The 14,701-nt window shown below is 39.0% G+C and overlaps 1 protein-coding gene across 1 annotated transcript in view; it reads left to right on the top strand.

Moving 5' to 3' along the window:
- The window catches only part of LOC102223355 (epidermal growth factor receptor substrate 15-like), a 72,053-nt gene extending 61,857 nt beyond the window's left edge, over positions 1 to 10,196 (top strand). The window contains exons 9-11 of the mRNA XM_023334960.1: positions 8,409 to 8,587; positions 8,676 to 8,862; positions 9,373 to 10,196. Of these exons, the coding sequence (XP_023190728.1) occupies positions 8,409 to 8,524 (116 nt within the window). The 3' untranslated portion in view covers positions 8,525 to 8,587; positions 8,676 to 8,862; positions 9,373 to 10,196. The remainder of the gene's footprint in view (positions 1 to 8,408; positions 8,588 to 8,675; positions 8,863 to 9,372) is intronic.
- The last annotated feature ends 4,505 nt before the right edge of the window (positions 10,197 to 14,701 follow it).

Genomic DNA, 14,701 nt, shown 5'->3' on the forward strand with positions numbered 1-14,701 from the left:
TGCAGAGGAACAGAGATATGCATTTTCTCATAAAAATAAAAAACACACAAGGGGGAAGACAGACGAACACAAAACACATAAGACAGACAAAGGCGCCCAAAATGTGGAGGAAAAGATGGAAAAAACCTCTCAGACTCTCCGGTGCTGACCTGAAATTTTAACCAAAGAGGCGTTTCCCTATTTAATATATGCAAAGTAGGCGTTCTGCTCTTCGACCAATTAGAACTCCCTCAGGCCCCCAGAGAAAGTTGGGACTTCCTGATTTATAGCAAAGGCGTCTGTTTTTTATCTAAGCAAAGGGCGGACTACCCCGTGGTCATCTCTGCCTGATACGGAAGATCCCTGGCGCCAAAGAGTCTCCTGCTCTATCGGAATTGTAAATTTTATTACTGTGTCTGTCAAAAGGGGGAGGAAAAAAGGGCCCTGCTCTGTCTGCTTACCGCATCTCAGACGAGACCTGTTCCAAATAAGAGTATTGTATATAACTATTACACATGTCGTATATTAGCTGTATTAAACGCCAACAAATAATCATTTTTCTTAACAATCATAAAGTAATTTAAATTGTTATATTCATCCGGTGGTTTGTACTAAAAAATATTTAATTTTCATGTAGCTTCACCAATTTCGATTTTTATTTGTTCAAAATCGCTGAATTTTCTTATTTTCCCATTCAAATGCTTGGAAGCGATGCCGGTGAGGCAGCAGCGAGCTCTGCCTCACCTTGGATTGCGCAACCCCTGGCTCTGCGCTGGCTGCTAAGCGGAGAGAGCATGTTGCTGTACGGCGTCAATAAAATGGTTTAAACAAATTTAATATGTGAACTTATTTCCAATAATTTAGCTTATGTATATAATGTACAGTGCTTTTTGTCACCAACTGTGTTTGTGTAACGTGTTTCGTGTAATGAGCGATTATAAACGGCAGAGAACAGGTTCGAGGTGAGGCAGGCAGTTCTCTTGCCTCAAGGCAGGGGGCGCTCAAGATCCCAGACGTTCGTCTTGTTCACTCCTCAACTGCCGAGTAAGTGACAGCGAGCTAGGCTAAACGATTCGGGAAGCAAGTCAAGTGCAGCGATAGATTTTGTGAGCTACAGTTTGTATGTGTAAGGATGCAGAAGTGAAACATAACCTGTAAACTGCTGTCAATCTATGCATCTATTTGCAAATCTGATTCTGATGACGTCAGTGCCTCACCAGCTATGAACCTCACCGCACGTCACTGGAGGCTTCCATCAATGCTCAGGCTAGTTAGCATGGCCATTGGCAGTGTTGGGTAGTAACGGATTACATGTAACGATGTTACGTAATTTAATTACAAAAAAAGACTAACTGTAATTCGTTACAGCTACAATGAGAAAATATGTAATTCAGTTACAGTTACTTCCGAAAATATTAAGAATTACAAATTTAGTTACATTTTAAAAAAAATATGAACAAAAACCTTTGCGAAATATGTAATGATATTTTTATTGCCTTGCGCCCTATATAGCCGTTTCCCGCTACGGCTCCTTGTCTCTATCATATCTGCCGCCGCAATGCCACTGATGGTCCATCCTGTGCTGGTGGAGCCTCCTGGAGGAACAGCAAGCTGCGGACGGTTCCATTTCAGCTCAAGCAGCGCATCAAAAATGACAGCCTTCCAGCACTGGAAATATAACGAGCATTTCATTTACACATGTGAAAATGGCTCAAATTTAACCGTGCAGTGCAAGAAGTGTTTGCCGGCTATCAAGAACTTGTCCACGTCGAAGCAATCTATGTCAAACCTGAGGAAACATTTAGAGGTAACTGCAACTCACTGATAGACGAAGCGTATTGTTTTACGAATATCTGACTGTTTGGTGTTGATGCATGACAAACGTTGGAATCTATTCTTTCCCATGAGACATTGTATGCAATGTGCTAGTGTTATGGTTTTCATGATGAACATAAAGTAAACTAGAAAATTCCTGAAGAAATTTAACTGGGGCCTGCCAAAGTGTGCCCGTCGGTTTGGACCCAGCGTTCTGATGCTAAAAATTAGCATCAATGCTAAGCTTAGCTAAATAGTAGTCACTAGCTTGTGGAATTTTATAACTTGCTTCGCAAGTCAGTCACTACTCTCCTTATGCATTGCTATGGGCAGGCCCCAATTAATGCTACTTTGAACACATAATTATTAATTATAGTATATTTTTCTTCTATCTTTTTTTCTCTCTCTCTTTTCAGAGGAAGCATCCAGGCGTTCTTCTGAAAGGCACGTTTAGTCCATCTGATACTCGCGAAGATGACCTGGCAGGCAGTTCTACCCCAACTCTTGACACTACGTTGTAGTGTCCACAGTTGTTTTGCTTGTCTAACATAGTGATTGAGTGATTTTGGAAAACTATTGTTTTTCCCGTTTTGATTTTGAATGATATGTTGCAAACACTTCTATTTTTGTCAACATTCCATTGACTGTTAAATGTTCAATGACTAACTTGACTACCCATCGTGCATCTTAATTCTTGATGCACTGTATTGTGCCGTGTTTAATTTTACAAGCAAGGGTGTGCAAAGAAAAAATCAAGAAAAATAAAATGTGATGTAAAAGTCTTACTTTGCATATTTATTACTAAACTAGAGCACTTCATTGTCATTGCACATGTATGAAGTAATGAAATGCAGTTTGGCATCTAATCAAGTGCAACGTGTGCAGATTGTACAGCATGCAGTATTTAGAGCCTGGGGGAAGAGCAGAAAAGAGTATGGCCCGATGAGAGGAGTCTGAGAAAATCTTACATGCCTGGTGCTGGCATCTCTTCTTGTGGACCTCCTGTGATTGCCTGTCAGCAATTCCCTCTCAGCTTAGTGCTCTTTTAAGGTTCCCACTCAGTTCTCAAAAATTAAATGTTGAACATGGGTCAATACTCATTAAAATCTCAAAGTAATCAAAAAGTAATCAAAAGTAATTAGTTACATTACTTTTTAAAAGTAATCGAAAAAGTTACACTACAATTACATTTTAAACAAGGTAACTTGTAACTGTAACGGATTACATTTTTAAAGTAACTTACCCAACACTAGCCATTGGATATGGCCATACTAACTATGCTGCATTCTAACTATGTTGCAGTCGAACCCAGGACTGCAACCCAGGAATGCAGTCCTGGGTTCGATTCCCGGCCTGGAGTCTTTATGCATGGAGTTTGCATGTTCTCCCTGTGCATGTGTGGGTTCTCTCCTGGTACTCCGGCTTTCTCCCACAATCCCGCCTCTCGCCCGGAACGTTAACTGGAGATAGGCACCAGTACCTCCCAACCCCACTACGGGCAAAGATGTAAGAAAATGGATGGATGGATGGATGGATGGATGGATTGATGGATATATTTATAAAAGTTACATACTGCAGCTTTAATTTCACTTGGGAGAGGATAGGTCAGGAGGGACGCTGCTGGTGACTGACTCATCTGTTAAGTGGTAAAAGATACACTTACAAGTTCAATATATCAATATGTTGGTAATTTCTTTCCTTAAGTCATTAAGTGCTAGTGAAAAGAAGGCAAACAGTCTGTAGCTAAGCTAATCTCGCACAGTCTACCCACCTCTCTATGAGAAAAACTGGGTTACAAACTGACACTTTTACCTTTTTCTCTCTCCCTCTCTATTTTTTTGAAAACCTAACTTTATTATTTTTCTTAGCAGCATAGTAACTGCCACAGTCGTTCTTGTCTTCCACTGTTTGCTGCTGAACATCGTCCCCGTCAAGTGCGCTAAGCAGGAACAACCATTTCATGCAGGGGGGTGTTCAGTGCAAATGTGTGCTTTTTGGTCTGGGGGTGGTAACATTTAATTTTTACTGTTAAAAACAATTTTAGAAAACATAGTATAATTAATTTTGTAATTGACAGGGCCCCATTTTTTTAAAAAAATTCTATGAAAAGAAAAAATTGTGGAGGGCCCCCTGTTGGTCAGGGGCCCTTGGAATTGTCTTAACTTTCCCCTCCTATATGGCACCCTTTCATCAGTGTCCCAATCCTGTGATAAAACCAAACAGAAACATTAAAACAGGCAAATGTTGCAAATTGTTTGTACTGCCGACATTGCTTTCCAGTTTTGTGTGCTAAAGGAAAAATATTTACTGAAATGATTTGTGTTATGCTAAGTTGCAATGCTGGCATCTGGAAGACAGCCACTGGCCTATGAGACTTCTATGAGAACTTAACAGGCAGATTATGTAGAAGTCAGTGGGGCCATGACTATGTAGAACTGGGAGACCTCAAAGTACAGTGGTCCAAATCGCTGTCACATCTGGTTTCTAAAGGTGGATATTAATAAATAGTTTAACCAACTAGTGATGTTAGAAATATTCAACTGACTAATCAGGAGCATCCCAAACCCTCTCGTAGTCAAATTCATTTCAACTGTTCACATAGTGGCACTATAGAGTCTATATATATCCAATAATTAATCTTTGCCTTGAAGATCTTGATAAGGCATAGTGTGTAGCAGCGCAAAATCCTCCTACAAGTTGTTAGTGAACCTATTGCAACAAACAGCAAAAATCATAAAGTTCAACTTCAACCTAGGGCTCTTGCTTTCTAATACTATTTCTCTAAATAATCCTTTTTCCTGTCATGAAATGGTGTGGTGAAAGCGGTGAGGGAAACACAGCAGACCCAGAGGAGATGAAATGATGATTTAATGGTGAAAATATCCAAAATGGCTCAGTCCAATGCACAATCCGAACAGTCCACAAACCTGGCAGCACAGCAGAGTGGACGCTAGGGCTCAGCACTGGTAGCAACAGGTCAAACGATAGGACAAAAGAGACTGGTGCAACAACAACACAGAATAGACAAGGACCCGACTAGAAACAAGGAACACAAGTGGGGTTAAATACACAGAGTGTAATCACAGAACGAGACACACCTGGGAACAATCAAAGGGAGACAGGACAACACGGAGACACAGATACACAGGAAACTTGAAATAAACAGACAGAAAAACACAGATCCTGACATTTCCCCTATTAGGCAGTCCTTAAAATTCAACAACAGTTTTAAATTTAAGGGAATGAAAAAATGTAAAATGTATAACTTGAATTTTATCAGACCACCAAGATTATGTTGGAAACTTGACCAACCTTGCATTAACTAAGGCCTGAACAAGCTAATGTTATGCCTATTTGGTTCCTTAGCAACCTAAGCAGTTTTTGCAAGTGTGTATGAACAGACACACTTCATAACTTACATTATTATCCTTTAAAAGAAGCAGGACAGCGCAAAAGCCGAAGCCAACAGGTTTCCCTCCGTTCTCCATCCTGTGTGCTGACCTGAGCAGAAGGTTAGTTAACTTTTGTACGTCAAGGTAGCTGTTGGATTTTACAGTGTAGGGTAGGGCTATATACCTACCCACTGGCGGGTCAGTGGGTTGGTATGTTTCTTTCACGCTTGACAAGAAAACCAAGGTGCCATGAAATCTTTTGGCACCATGTGTAAGTCATTTAATAAGAATGTTGAGTGAAACATTGCTGTAGTTTAAAGCTGATGAATCTGCTAGTGTTGTTGTAACCAAGCAGATGTTTTTGCTCTTTGCATGCCTGACCAACACATCATGAGTTTTACCAGCACAGATTTATTAGTTCATAAACATGTAGCATGTAGATGGAGTAAACAAGAATATTAGCAGTAATCTGATCTGTGCTGTGCTCAGCAGAGTGCATTCCTGAAGGAGCTGACTAAGGCCTCAGGGATGGTTAACGCTCCTTTTTTGGTTAGAAGAAACACAAGATTTGTGCTCAGTAAAGTCCGATATCTTGTGGGAATGTCCTTATTTTGAGAGTATCAGTTTCCTAGAAACGTAGTCGAAAATCATCATGCTGTCATAGAAGATTTAAGGGAAGTATAAAATCTGATTCATCTTATGTTGTCAGAAGCATCTCATTCAACAGCTGACTCATTCATGTTCAGACTGGACGTAAACCTAACCCTTTATTTAGTTCTATTCTACTTTATGTACCCAGTGAACATTCTGACCTCCCACATTACTCAGTGGGATTTGGATGAGTTTTCTGTTTATTCTCATTACACAATTATTATTTTAACATTTGACCCAGAATGATATTTGCATGTTTTGACCCTTTTCTCATTCATGGATTGAAAAATTGCACAACATAAGGTCCTATAAAAACTTATTTTAACAGTTCTTCAAAGGCTAAAGAAACATTACTTCATTCCAACTTAAAAACAAGAAAACTGATTTCGACTAAATGAAAACATCATGTCTCTGTTATATCACAAAAATGTGGGTAAGCTGGGTGGGGAACCCAATTAGCATCCCTTGGGCTTTTGGACTCATGTATTCCATTACATGATGCCCTTTATTGCCAAAAACATTGTATCACTCCTTTAAATCCTTAACTTGGAGTTCCAATCACATGGATGTATTAAATTGGGCACCTCCACCCTCATCCACTCTGACAGGTTTAAAGCAGTAAAATCTGCCAGCGTCCCAAATAGAATCTTAGGGTGAAGGCAAGGAGACCTTCCAACCTGAAGATCCACCTTAGCTAAGAGATAAGTTGTCAAATTAATCAGAAACAAACTTCTTGGTTGAATAAAAAATTATTTTAAATCACAAACTGACAGAAGACAAATAATGGCTTACATTTTTACCGTTATAAGCATTTCGTCAAATTGGTCATTCTCAGGAACTCAGTTTAATTCCAGAGGTACCATGATAAGACATATTCACAGATTCACCTGTTTGAGGAAAAGTTGTGGATTGTTTTCATAGCGCATATTGGAGATATATTTTAAGAAAACACACAGCTTGAGAAGCTGAAGTATGTTGGTGCAATGCTACTTGACATTTGTAATTCAGTCACTGTAGTGCCAACAGACAGGTTCCTCTGTTTTCATAATTAACTATGTTTACACTATTAAGATAGGCAGTGACACACATTTTTAAAGAAGGTCTCGGGTGTTTTCAGATTTCAGCTAGTATTTGTGAGTAGGTGTGTTCCATGAGGACCTACTCACCCAGGATTGCATTCCCAGGGATCCTGGGAATGTGATATTACAGTGACAGCCCAGCTTTTTATTGGGTTCAATTCCTTAGTTCCAGTGTGTAAATAACTCCTAATGCTTCAGCATACCAAAACATTAAAGCTCCCAACTTTGTGGGAACAGTTTGGAGATAACCCCATCCTGTTGCAACATGACTGCATACCAGTGAACAAAGAAAGGTTAATAAAGACAGCAATCCGAGAGTTTCATGCAGAAGAATTGCAGCCAGCACATGTCCTGACTTCCACCTGATAGAACACCTTTAGGATGAATTAAATCAGAGACTATGAGCCTCACATTCTCATCTCATCTAATATCTGACCTGAGAAATGCTCTTGTGGAGCAATGGACACACTTCTTAACCTTCAAGAAAACCTTCCTAGACAAGTTAAGGCCACAAAGGGTGAGCCAACCAAATATTTAACCCTGTGGGTTACAAATGGGACATCGGTCAAGTTTATGTGTTTGAAGGATCAATTAAGCGAATTAGAGTTTCCATTAACATTACAATCTTACAGTAGTGTGAGTTTTAATTGACACATTGCTGCACTCTTGTGGCTGCACACTGAAATATTTTACAAAGAAGCAGCTTGACCAGCGAGAGCCGTTCAAGGTAGCTTGCAGACTTAAGATGATTCACCTGAGTTTGTGAATGTGATCAATGACAGCTGGGGGTGGGAAGGAAAGGTAGAATTTGAGTTACCATAATACTGAAACATATTTTTAGTGAAAAATATAACCGTAAAATAACTTTAATAGTTATATATTTAAATAAACAGTAGTATTTATTCTTTCCAAAGTTTTTCCTGTGTAAATGTTATTTCTGCCATCAGTAAGTAACATCCAGTCTATCACTTTACTACACGTTAGTCTTTATGGTCAGACTTTACCTACAAACAACATCAGGGCATAACTGCCAGAAAAAAAAAGGCTTGAACATAGAGTAACAGCAGAGACAGGCACAATTATTTACTTGGTGGAATCATTTTATGTTTTTGTTATAACATTTTTCTGTTTCTCTAAATTATTCTAGGAATATATTAGGAATAGATTGTGAATAAAACACATAGTGCTATTAACATGAGTTTTATTAGAGGTTTCTATGCGTACTGTTTCTTTGCAGTTGGGCAGGCTTTACAGGTTTAATTTTACCCTGTGTTTGGACTGGAAAATGTCAAATCTGGCAACAGTGTCGAATTTTTGTTATTAATGAGCATGACACGCATGTCATGCTGGATAGAAATATGACGCAGCTTCTATGTGAGCGTTTAAAAAAAGAAGCGGCCAGTGTCTGTCCGCACGGAGACACGAAACTGTCAGTCTGATATTTATGAACTTTGGGACCTGCATTAAGAATGATATCTTCTAATCTCCCAAGATGCAGAATCCGAGTGGATGCCAAACCTTATGACTGAAACCTTTGTGGATCCGATTGAAATCGTGTCAGTGTTCATCGAAGCCAAGTTTGGCGCCTTGTACTTGACCTACCAGTAGGCTGCAGTGATGACAAGCAGGCTGCAGGAGTGCTACGTTTGAAATCACTGCGTTGGTTATTCGGTAAGTTATTTTTTGGAAACCTAACTCTAAGTTGTTTGTCTTTTTCCACCGATGACGTTAGTAAAACCATTTTTTTGTGTCTAAACAGAGCAGCACACAAGGAGAGACCTGACCATGGCCTGTCAGTGGCGGTTTGTTTGGTTGCTGCCGTCCCTGAAACATATGAGATATATCTGGAGCTAGCACTTCATCGATTATGGATATACTACAATCAAGCTGAGGATTGATTCCGTCAAGCTGCAGTGAATGGCTCAATATCATCAGCTGTATTTTTGGTTGGTACAAACTTTTTAAACTACTTTAATAATCAACTGAGCTTATTGTACTAGCAAGTGAAGTCCATGTGACTGAACTGAAATTATTTCAAAGTGCATTGAGAGACAACATTTCTTGTGAATTGGCAAAATATAAAATTTAATTTTCAAACTAACAAATGAGCGTCACCAATAAACAATATAAAATACCAAACAAAACCCCCAAAAACCAATACAAAAAGTTCAAAACCCCAAAAGTAGATATCAAAAGGTTCAAAGCTTATAAATATAATGTTAATTCACAACAATGTTGTTGTCAAGGCATTTTATGAAAAGTCATTTCAGGTTCAGTTAATTAGGTTAACTGAACCCAATTAACTGAACCTATAAATAGGTTCAGTTAATTATAAAGTAGTTTAAAAAGTTTGTACCAAATAGCAGCAGATGGTATGGAGTCATTACTTATGGCATTCACTCCTCTTGACCAGCAGGGGGCGACAGTAAATTGTTTGTGTTGGGTTGACTTTACAGCAGTCCCTCATACAGAGCATGCATGAAGTGACAGTGAAGAGGAAGCACTCCCCTCTAACAGGAGCAAACCAACAGCAGAACCAGAACCAGACTCAGTACCAGCATCTGCCATGACTGACTGGAGGTGAGAGAAGACAGAGCAGAGACTAGCAGGACAACAACAACAACAACAGGTCAACTGACCAGGTCAACTTTCTATGTTCCTGGAAGTGAAAAGGAGATGGAGAACAGTTAGGTGATGGCAGCATCATGTCAGCCAATGCTCTTTTTCAGGAAGCCAACACAGCTAATCAGAACACCAGACCAGGTGTAGCTTCTATGGAGAGAAAAATAACTGAGAAAAACAAAAAGTTTAGTTTCTAGCTAAACCTTTTAGTTAGAAACGGTTTAATTTCTAACTAAGCTTCTTCTTTAGTTAGAAATAACAAATTGCCACCTTCTGGCATCTCTCCATATCAGTTTTTAACTGTTCCTGGCTGTTATTTCTGAGTTTCGATGCCTGATCCTGCATCTCCGACTTTCATTAACTTGACATTTTGTAACACGCAGCAGACTGCAGATGGACGAGCCCAGCGGCTCTTCCACTGGGCTCAGCAGGTTTTCTGGAGGAAACCCTGGAAGTGTTCCCAGGTGACGCTTCCTGATTGTTCTCCATTTTGACTTGAAACTTTCTTAGCAATCTTCTTTAGGGAACGCTGCAGGTATTTTTCTGTCTATTTAAGTTACTTTTAAAAGTGAGTTTTTGGAAAGTATTTTCATTCTTGAGTCATTAAAAGGTTTGACTTGAAACCTGCACCTGTCCTTTTGTCGCCTTCCCATCCTCAATTTCCATTTGCAAATTTGTTTCTGTTTGTACCAAAAACTGGATGAATAAAGTCTTCAGTCTGGTGCTTTGTAAACAAAATTGTTCTTTTTTTCTTTTTTAAAAAAAGGTTTTGTTGAGACCGGAAACTTGATAATTTCTTTTAATTTGTAGGTTCTGTTTATTATTTAGGATATTATAAATGTCTTCCAGTTCCAGTGTTAAATGTTCATTAGAATTTAAAGTTTGAGAATGAAGAAGACTTCTTCCCTGTGTCCTCGACTCAGCAGCTTCTTTCTTCTCAGTTGGATTTTTATTTTCTATCACACAACATAATAAATGTAGATGAAAATAATAGTATCAGAGTTCCTGTTTCTCCTTTTTATTTGTGTCTGAGCAGTGGGAGAGATTCATCAGGTGTCCCACAGCAGCTTGATGGAATCAGACTTCGGTACCGTCAGTAATGACCCAAACGGGTCGCCGGTGTGTCATCTGAGGTGCCATTGCTGGGGGAGATTTGAGATCAAAAAGCCTAAAACATCAGACTGAACAATAACCATTAGTGGCTAAAGCTCAACATTGGGGACAATGTTCAACTTTGAAGATAAACATTGGGGGCAACTTTATTTTTGCACAATTTATTGATTTAAGGCTGCAAATCCTGGAACCTTAAAGTGTTTCTAATTTAAAAAATCTACCTAATTTCAGTAACAAAGTTCTACCTTTTTCCGTTACAACTCTGAAATTAGTAATTCAATTATAGTGACATATGTACTGTAGAACTCCATAATGTAGGGAAAATTAGCCGTTTATCCCAGAGTATAATAGTTAAATACAGATTAAGAATTAATAGATGTACATTGGCAAAGAGTTGGTAAATAATCTGTTACTGTATATTTGATTGTTATTTAAATTGTCGTTATTATTATTGCTATGTATCTGTAGATTTTTTTTGTCTTCTGAGTTAGTTTGTAACTGTTTTGTCTATGTCATATAATTTATCTGTTGGCTCTTTAGCACAGTATATTGAACAGGAACATGAATATTATAACATGGTTTTAATTACAAATTTTTGATAATCAGGTCATTGTAAGTAAGTCATTAAATTGAGATAAGTCATTGGATTAAAGAAGTGTTCTCTCCACTCCCTTTCAAACAGAAAATGAGTGGTAAGATAATTATTTTGTTCTTGGTTATGAATGCATGATTTTTTTCTCTCCTACAGATTGCTTGTTTTTAAAGACATGTTTAAAAATAAATCAACTATTTGTTAGTTTGAGTAAGCTACCAGCACTTACAGAATCGTGCTGTAATTGTTTGTGTGCTAAGTGAGCTTAGGTGGAATCATTTATTTGTATCAGGTTGTAAATATTTATTTTGAAGCAGGTCAAAGAGAATTCATTGTAACGGCTGTTAATTAATGGAGATGCTCCTTGTTGCCCTCATATCTTGTCTGTTAACAGTTAAAGAAACCCGCAAAACCACATTCATTACTTATTGTGGTAAATATAGCATGTTGATAGATATTATGTGAGATATTGAAGCTGTGTAATGTTAGTGTATGTTGAGCATATTCTATCATTTCAGGGACACAGTGACCTGCGCAGTTCTGTGGACACATTGCGGCTGCGCTGCATCTGATAACAGACATACAACGTATTAATGCGCAAAACAGAGTTTGCAGGGATTTGTATTTGTAGATGTCTGTGTTTAATTTAATTCCAATAAAACCCTGTTTCACCTGTCTGACACTGTTTTATTCTTACAAACACCTTTGTAATTAAAATATTTTTTTAAAGGTAGGATATTCTAATAAAAAGATTAGTGCATTTGTGGCACCCGAGTGGTGTCCCAAATAAATAACTGCAAGGATTGTGAACAGAGTTTCAAAACAGACCAATAAAATTTACAATAATTTATTTAAAAGGTGAATAATTAAAAAGGAGGCACAGGCAGTCCTTGAAGGCAAAGTCAATAAACAAGTCCGTAAATGGGGGGGGGTGGTGGTGGTGGTCCTCTACTGCTCCTGGCGAACCTCAGCCACGATCCAGCCACTCCTGCTCCTACAGCCCGGCCGCCCGCTCCTTGACGGCGACCAGTCAGGCGACTCGCTGCCCTCAACAGCGATCAGACGGGTGGTACTCCTTGGTGACTAGTCCGCCCGTCTCCAGTCCTCCGGTCCGCCTGCGCAGTCCTCCAACACCAACACCAACAACCAGCCCGGCTCCGTCTGCTTCTCCTCGCTGTCTCACCGTCATAGCTTGTCATCCTTCCAGGTCTGCACGCTGCTTAATTAGATGCAGAACACCTGTGCGCTGCGGTGGGCGTCTCCCGGTGTACATGGCACGTGACCTCAAAACAACCAATCAAAAACATGCAACACAACACCCCAAAAATATAACTCAGCTAAATCTAAGAAAAGTAAATAAGTTCAAAATATAACAAGCAATCCAAAACAGCAATATAAGAAACATCAATTTAAACCAAAAAAGGAAAACCAAGGCCACATTACCACACCCCCCTACACTTTAACAAGGCCAGTCCCGGCCGATAGTCACTATATAGCGAGAAGGACATTGTCCCCTTTAGCACGTGCAGAGCGGCGCAATACTTGTTCTGGTTCTTCGAGCATTAAAGGCACTTCATGAGTTTCAACGGGAGGTTGTTCTCTCAACATGTCTGTGGAAGGAGCGATACAAGTCTAAAGAGCATTTCTGCGTAAGGTTCGTTCCTTCCCACCCTTCTCTGGTCTAACACGATAAACCAGACCTGTGTCCCCAACAACACCCACAACTACAAATGGCTCTGGGTCCCACCAACTGTGTAGTTTCCCCTGTCCTTGTCTGTTCCTATCACGGACCCACAAGCGTTCCCCAGGGAGAAGCGCACTGGCTTTGGCTTTACCACACATTCAGCTTCATTTTAAACGGATAGGATATTCTGATGAAGGTGATATTTTTGTGGTTTTGTCGTGTAGAAATTGCTCCAATGCTAAGCTTCTGTCTCTCAAATAATGTTATCCAACGATAATATTTAACATTAACACATCCCGCTATAGTTTTCGGTTTGTAAACATGACGGTAGACGTTTTAGACGAGTAACACCGACAGATAGAGAGCTATCTTTGCTATCGTAGGAAAATCTGATGAGGTAGCACAGATAGTCAGACCACCGGTTCTCAAGCGTGTTTCCACAGAAAAAAAAAGTTTTTCCACAGCGGGAACTCTGCTCAACTGTGCAGCATGAAGATTAAGTTGGTTTTCAATTCTAACTTCCGATTCGGGAATTGGTTAAAGGGCAATTCCACTTAATTTTTCACTACTTTCCTCATCTTTAATCGACTCTAGTTTAAAAACTACAACACCTAGACTCTTCAAACATAGACTAGATTATTCTAAATTAGTAGCAGAATATTTAGAACCATGTTTGGAATTCGTAAAACTTTTTTCTGATTTGTGAAACTTCACTTAACAGATCGCTGAAGATCTTTAATTCCAACAGCCATCACCATCTACAATAACTCTTTGAAGAATTAATGAGTTACACTAACATTTAATTTCTCATTGTGATTAAGAAAGTGGTTTTGAATTAGAACTGAATTTGAATTAGAAAAAAACTGCATGGAACAAGTGTGAATAGTAATCTAAACTTTAGTGAAGTTTCACAAATCTCATAAAGGTTTCACGAATCCCAAACATGAATTAAAATATTCTGCTATTAGAGCAGAATAATCTAGTCCAGGTATGAAGTGTCTAGGTGTTGTGGTTTTGGAATTACGGCAGATCTCTTGCGACCGCGACCGAAAAAAGGGTGAAAATTGCCCTTTATTGCAGTTTCACAAATCAGAGAAAAGTTTCATAAATCACAAACATTGTAATAAATATTCTGCTATTAGAGCAGAATAATCCAGTCCAGGTTTGAAGAGTCTAGGTGTTGTAGTTTTTAAACTAGAGTCGATTAAAGATGCGGAAGGTAGTGAAAAATTAGGTGGAATCGCCCTTTAGCCATTCCCCGAATCGGAAGCTGGAATTGAAAACCCTACGGTGGCCGACAGGTGCAAATGCGCAGCAAAAGAGAAAACATGCAAACAAAAAAGAAGACACCCCCGAATGAAATGCAGCAAACAAAAAGAGAGACGCAAACACCCCCGAATGAAATGCAGCAAACAAAAAGAGAGACGCAAACACCCCCGAATGAAATGCAGCAAACAAAAAGTGTTGAAAACGGAAGTGCTCCAGACCACTAGGGGGAGTCAAAGAAAATAGTATTCATTTCTATGGGACCAGATGCAAGATTCAGAGAAAGAAATTTGAAAGAAAGTAAAGGTATCTCTCTGAATCTTGCATCTGGAAAGTGTGATTATTGTGAGAAGTCTGAAACAATAGAGCATGTTATTTTAGAGTGTTGTAAGTATGAAGAAGAGAGAAGATGCATGCTGAGAGAGTGTGTAGGTATTAAAGAAAGGTTTAATTTAATAGAATTTTTGAGGAGAGATTTCGGGAGTAGACATATTCAAATAATTATTCG

The sequence above is a fragment of the Xiphophorus maculatus genome, chromosome 6, assembly GCF_002775205.1.
Source record: "Xiphophorus maculatus strain JP 163 A chromosome 6, X_maculatus-5.0-male, whole genome shotgun sequence".
Lineage (NCBI taxonomy): Eukaryota > Metazoa > Chordata > Actinopteri > Cyprinodontiformes > Poeciliidae > Xiphophorus > Xiphophorus maculatus.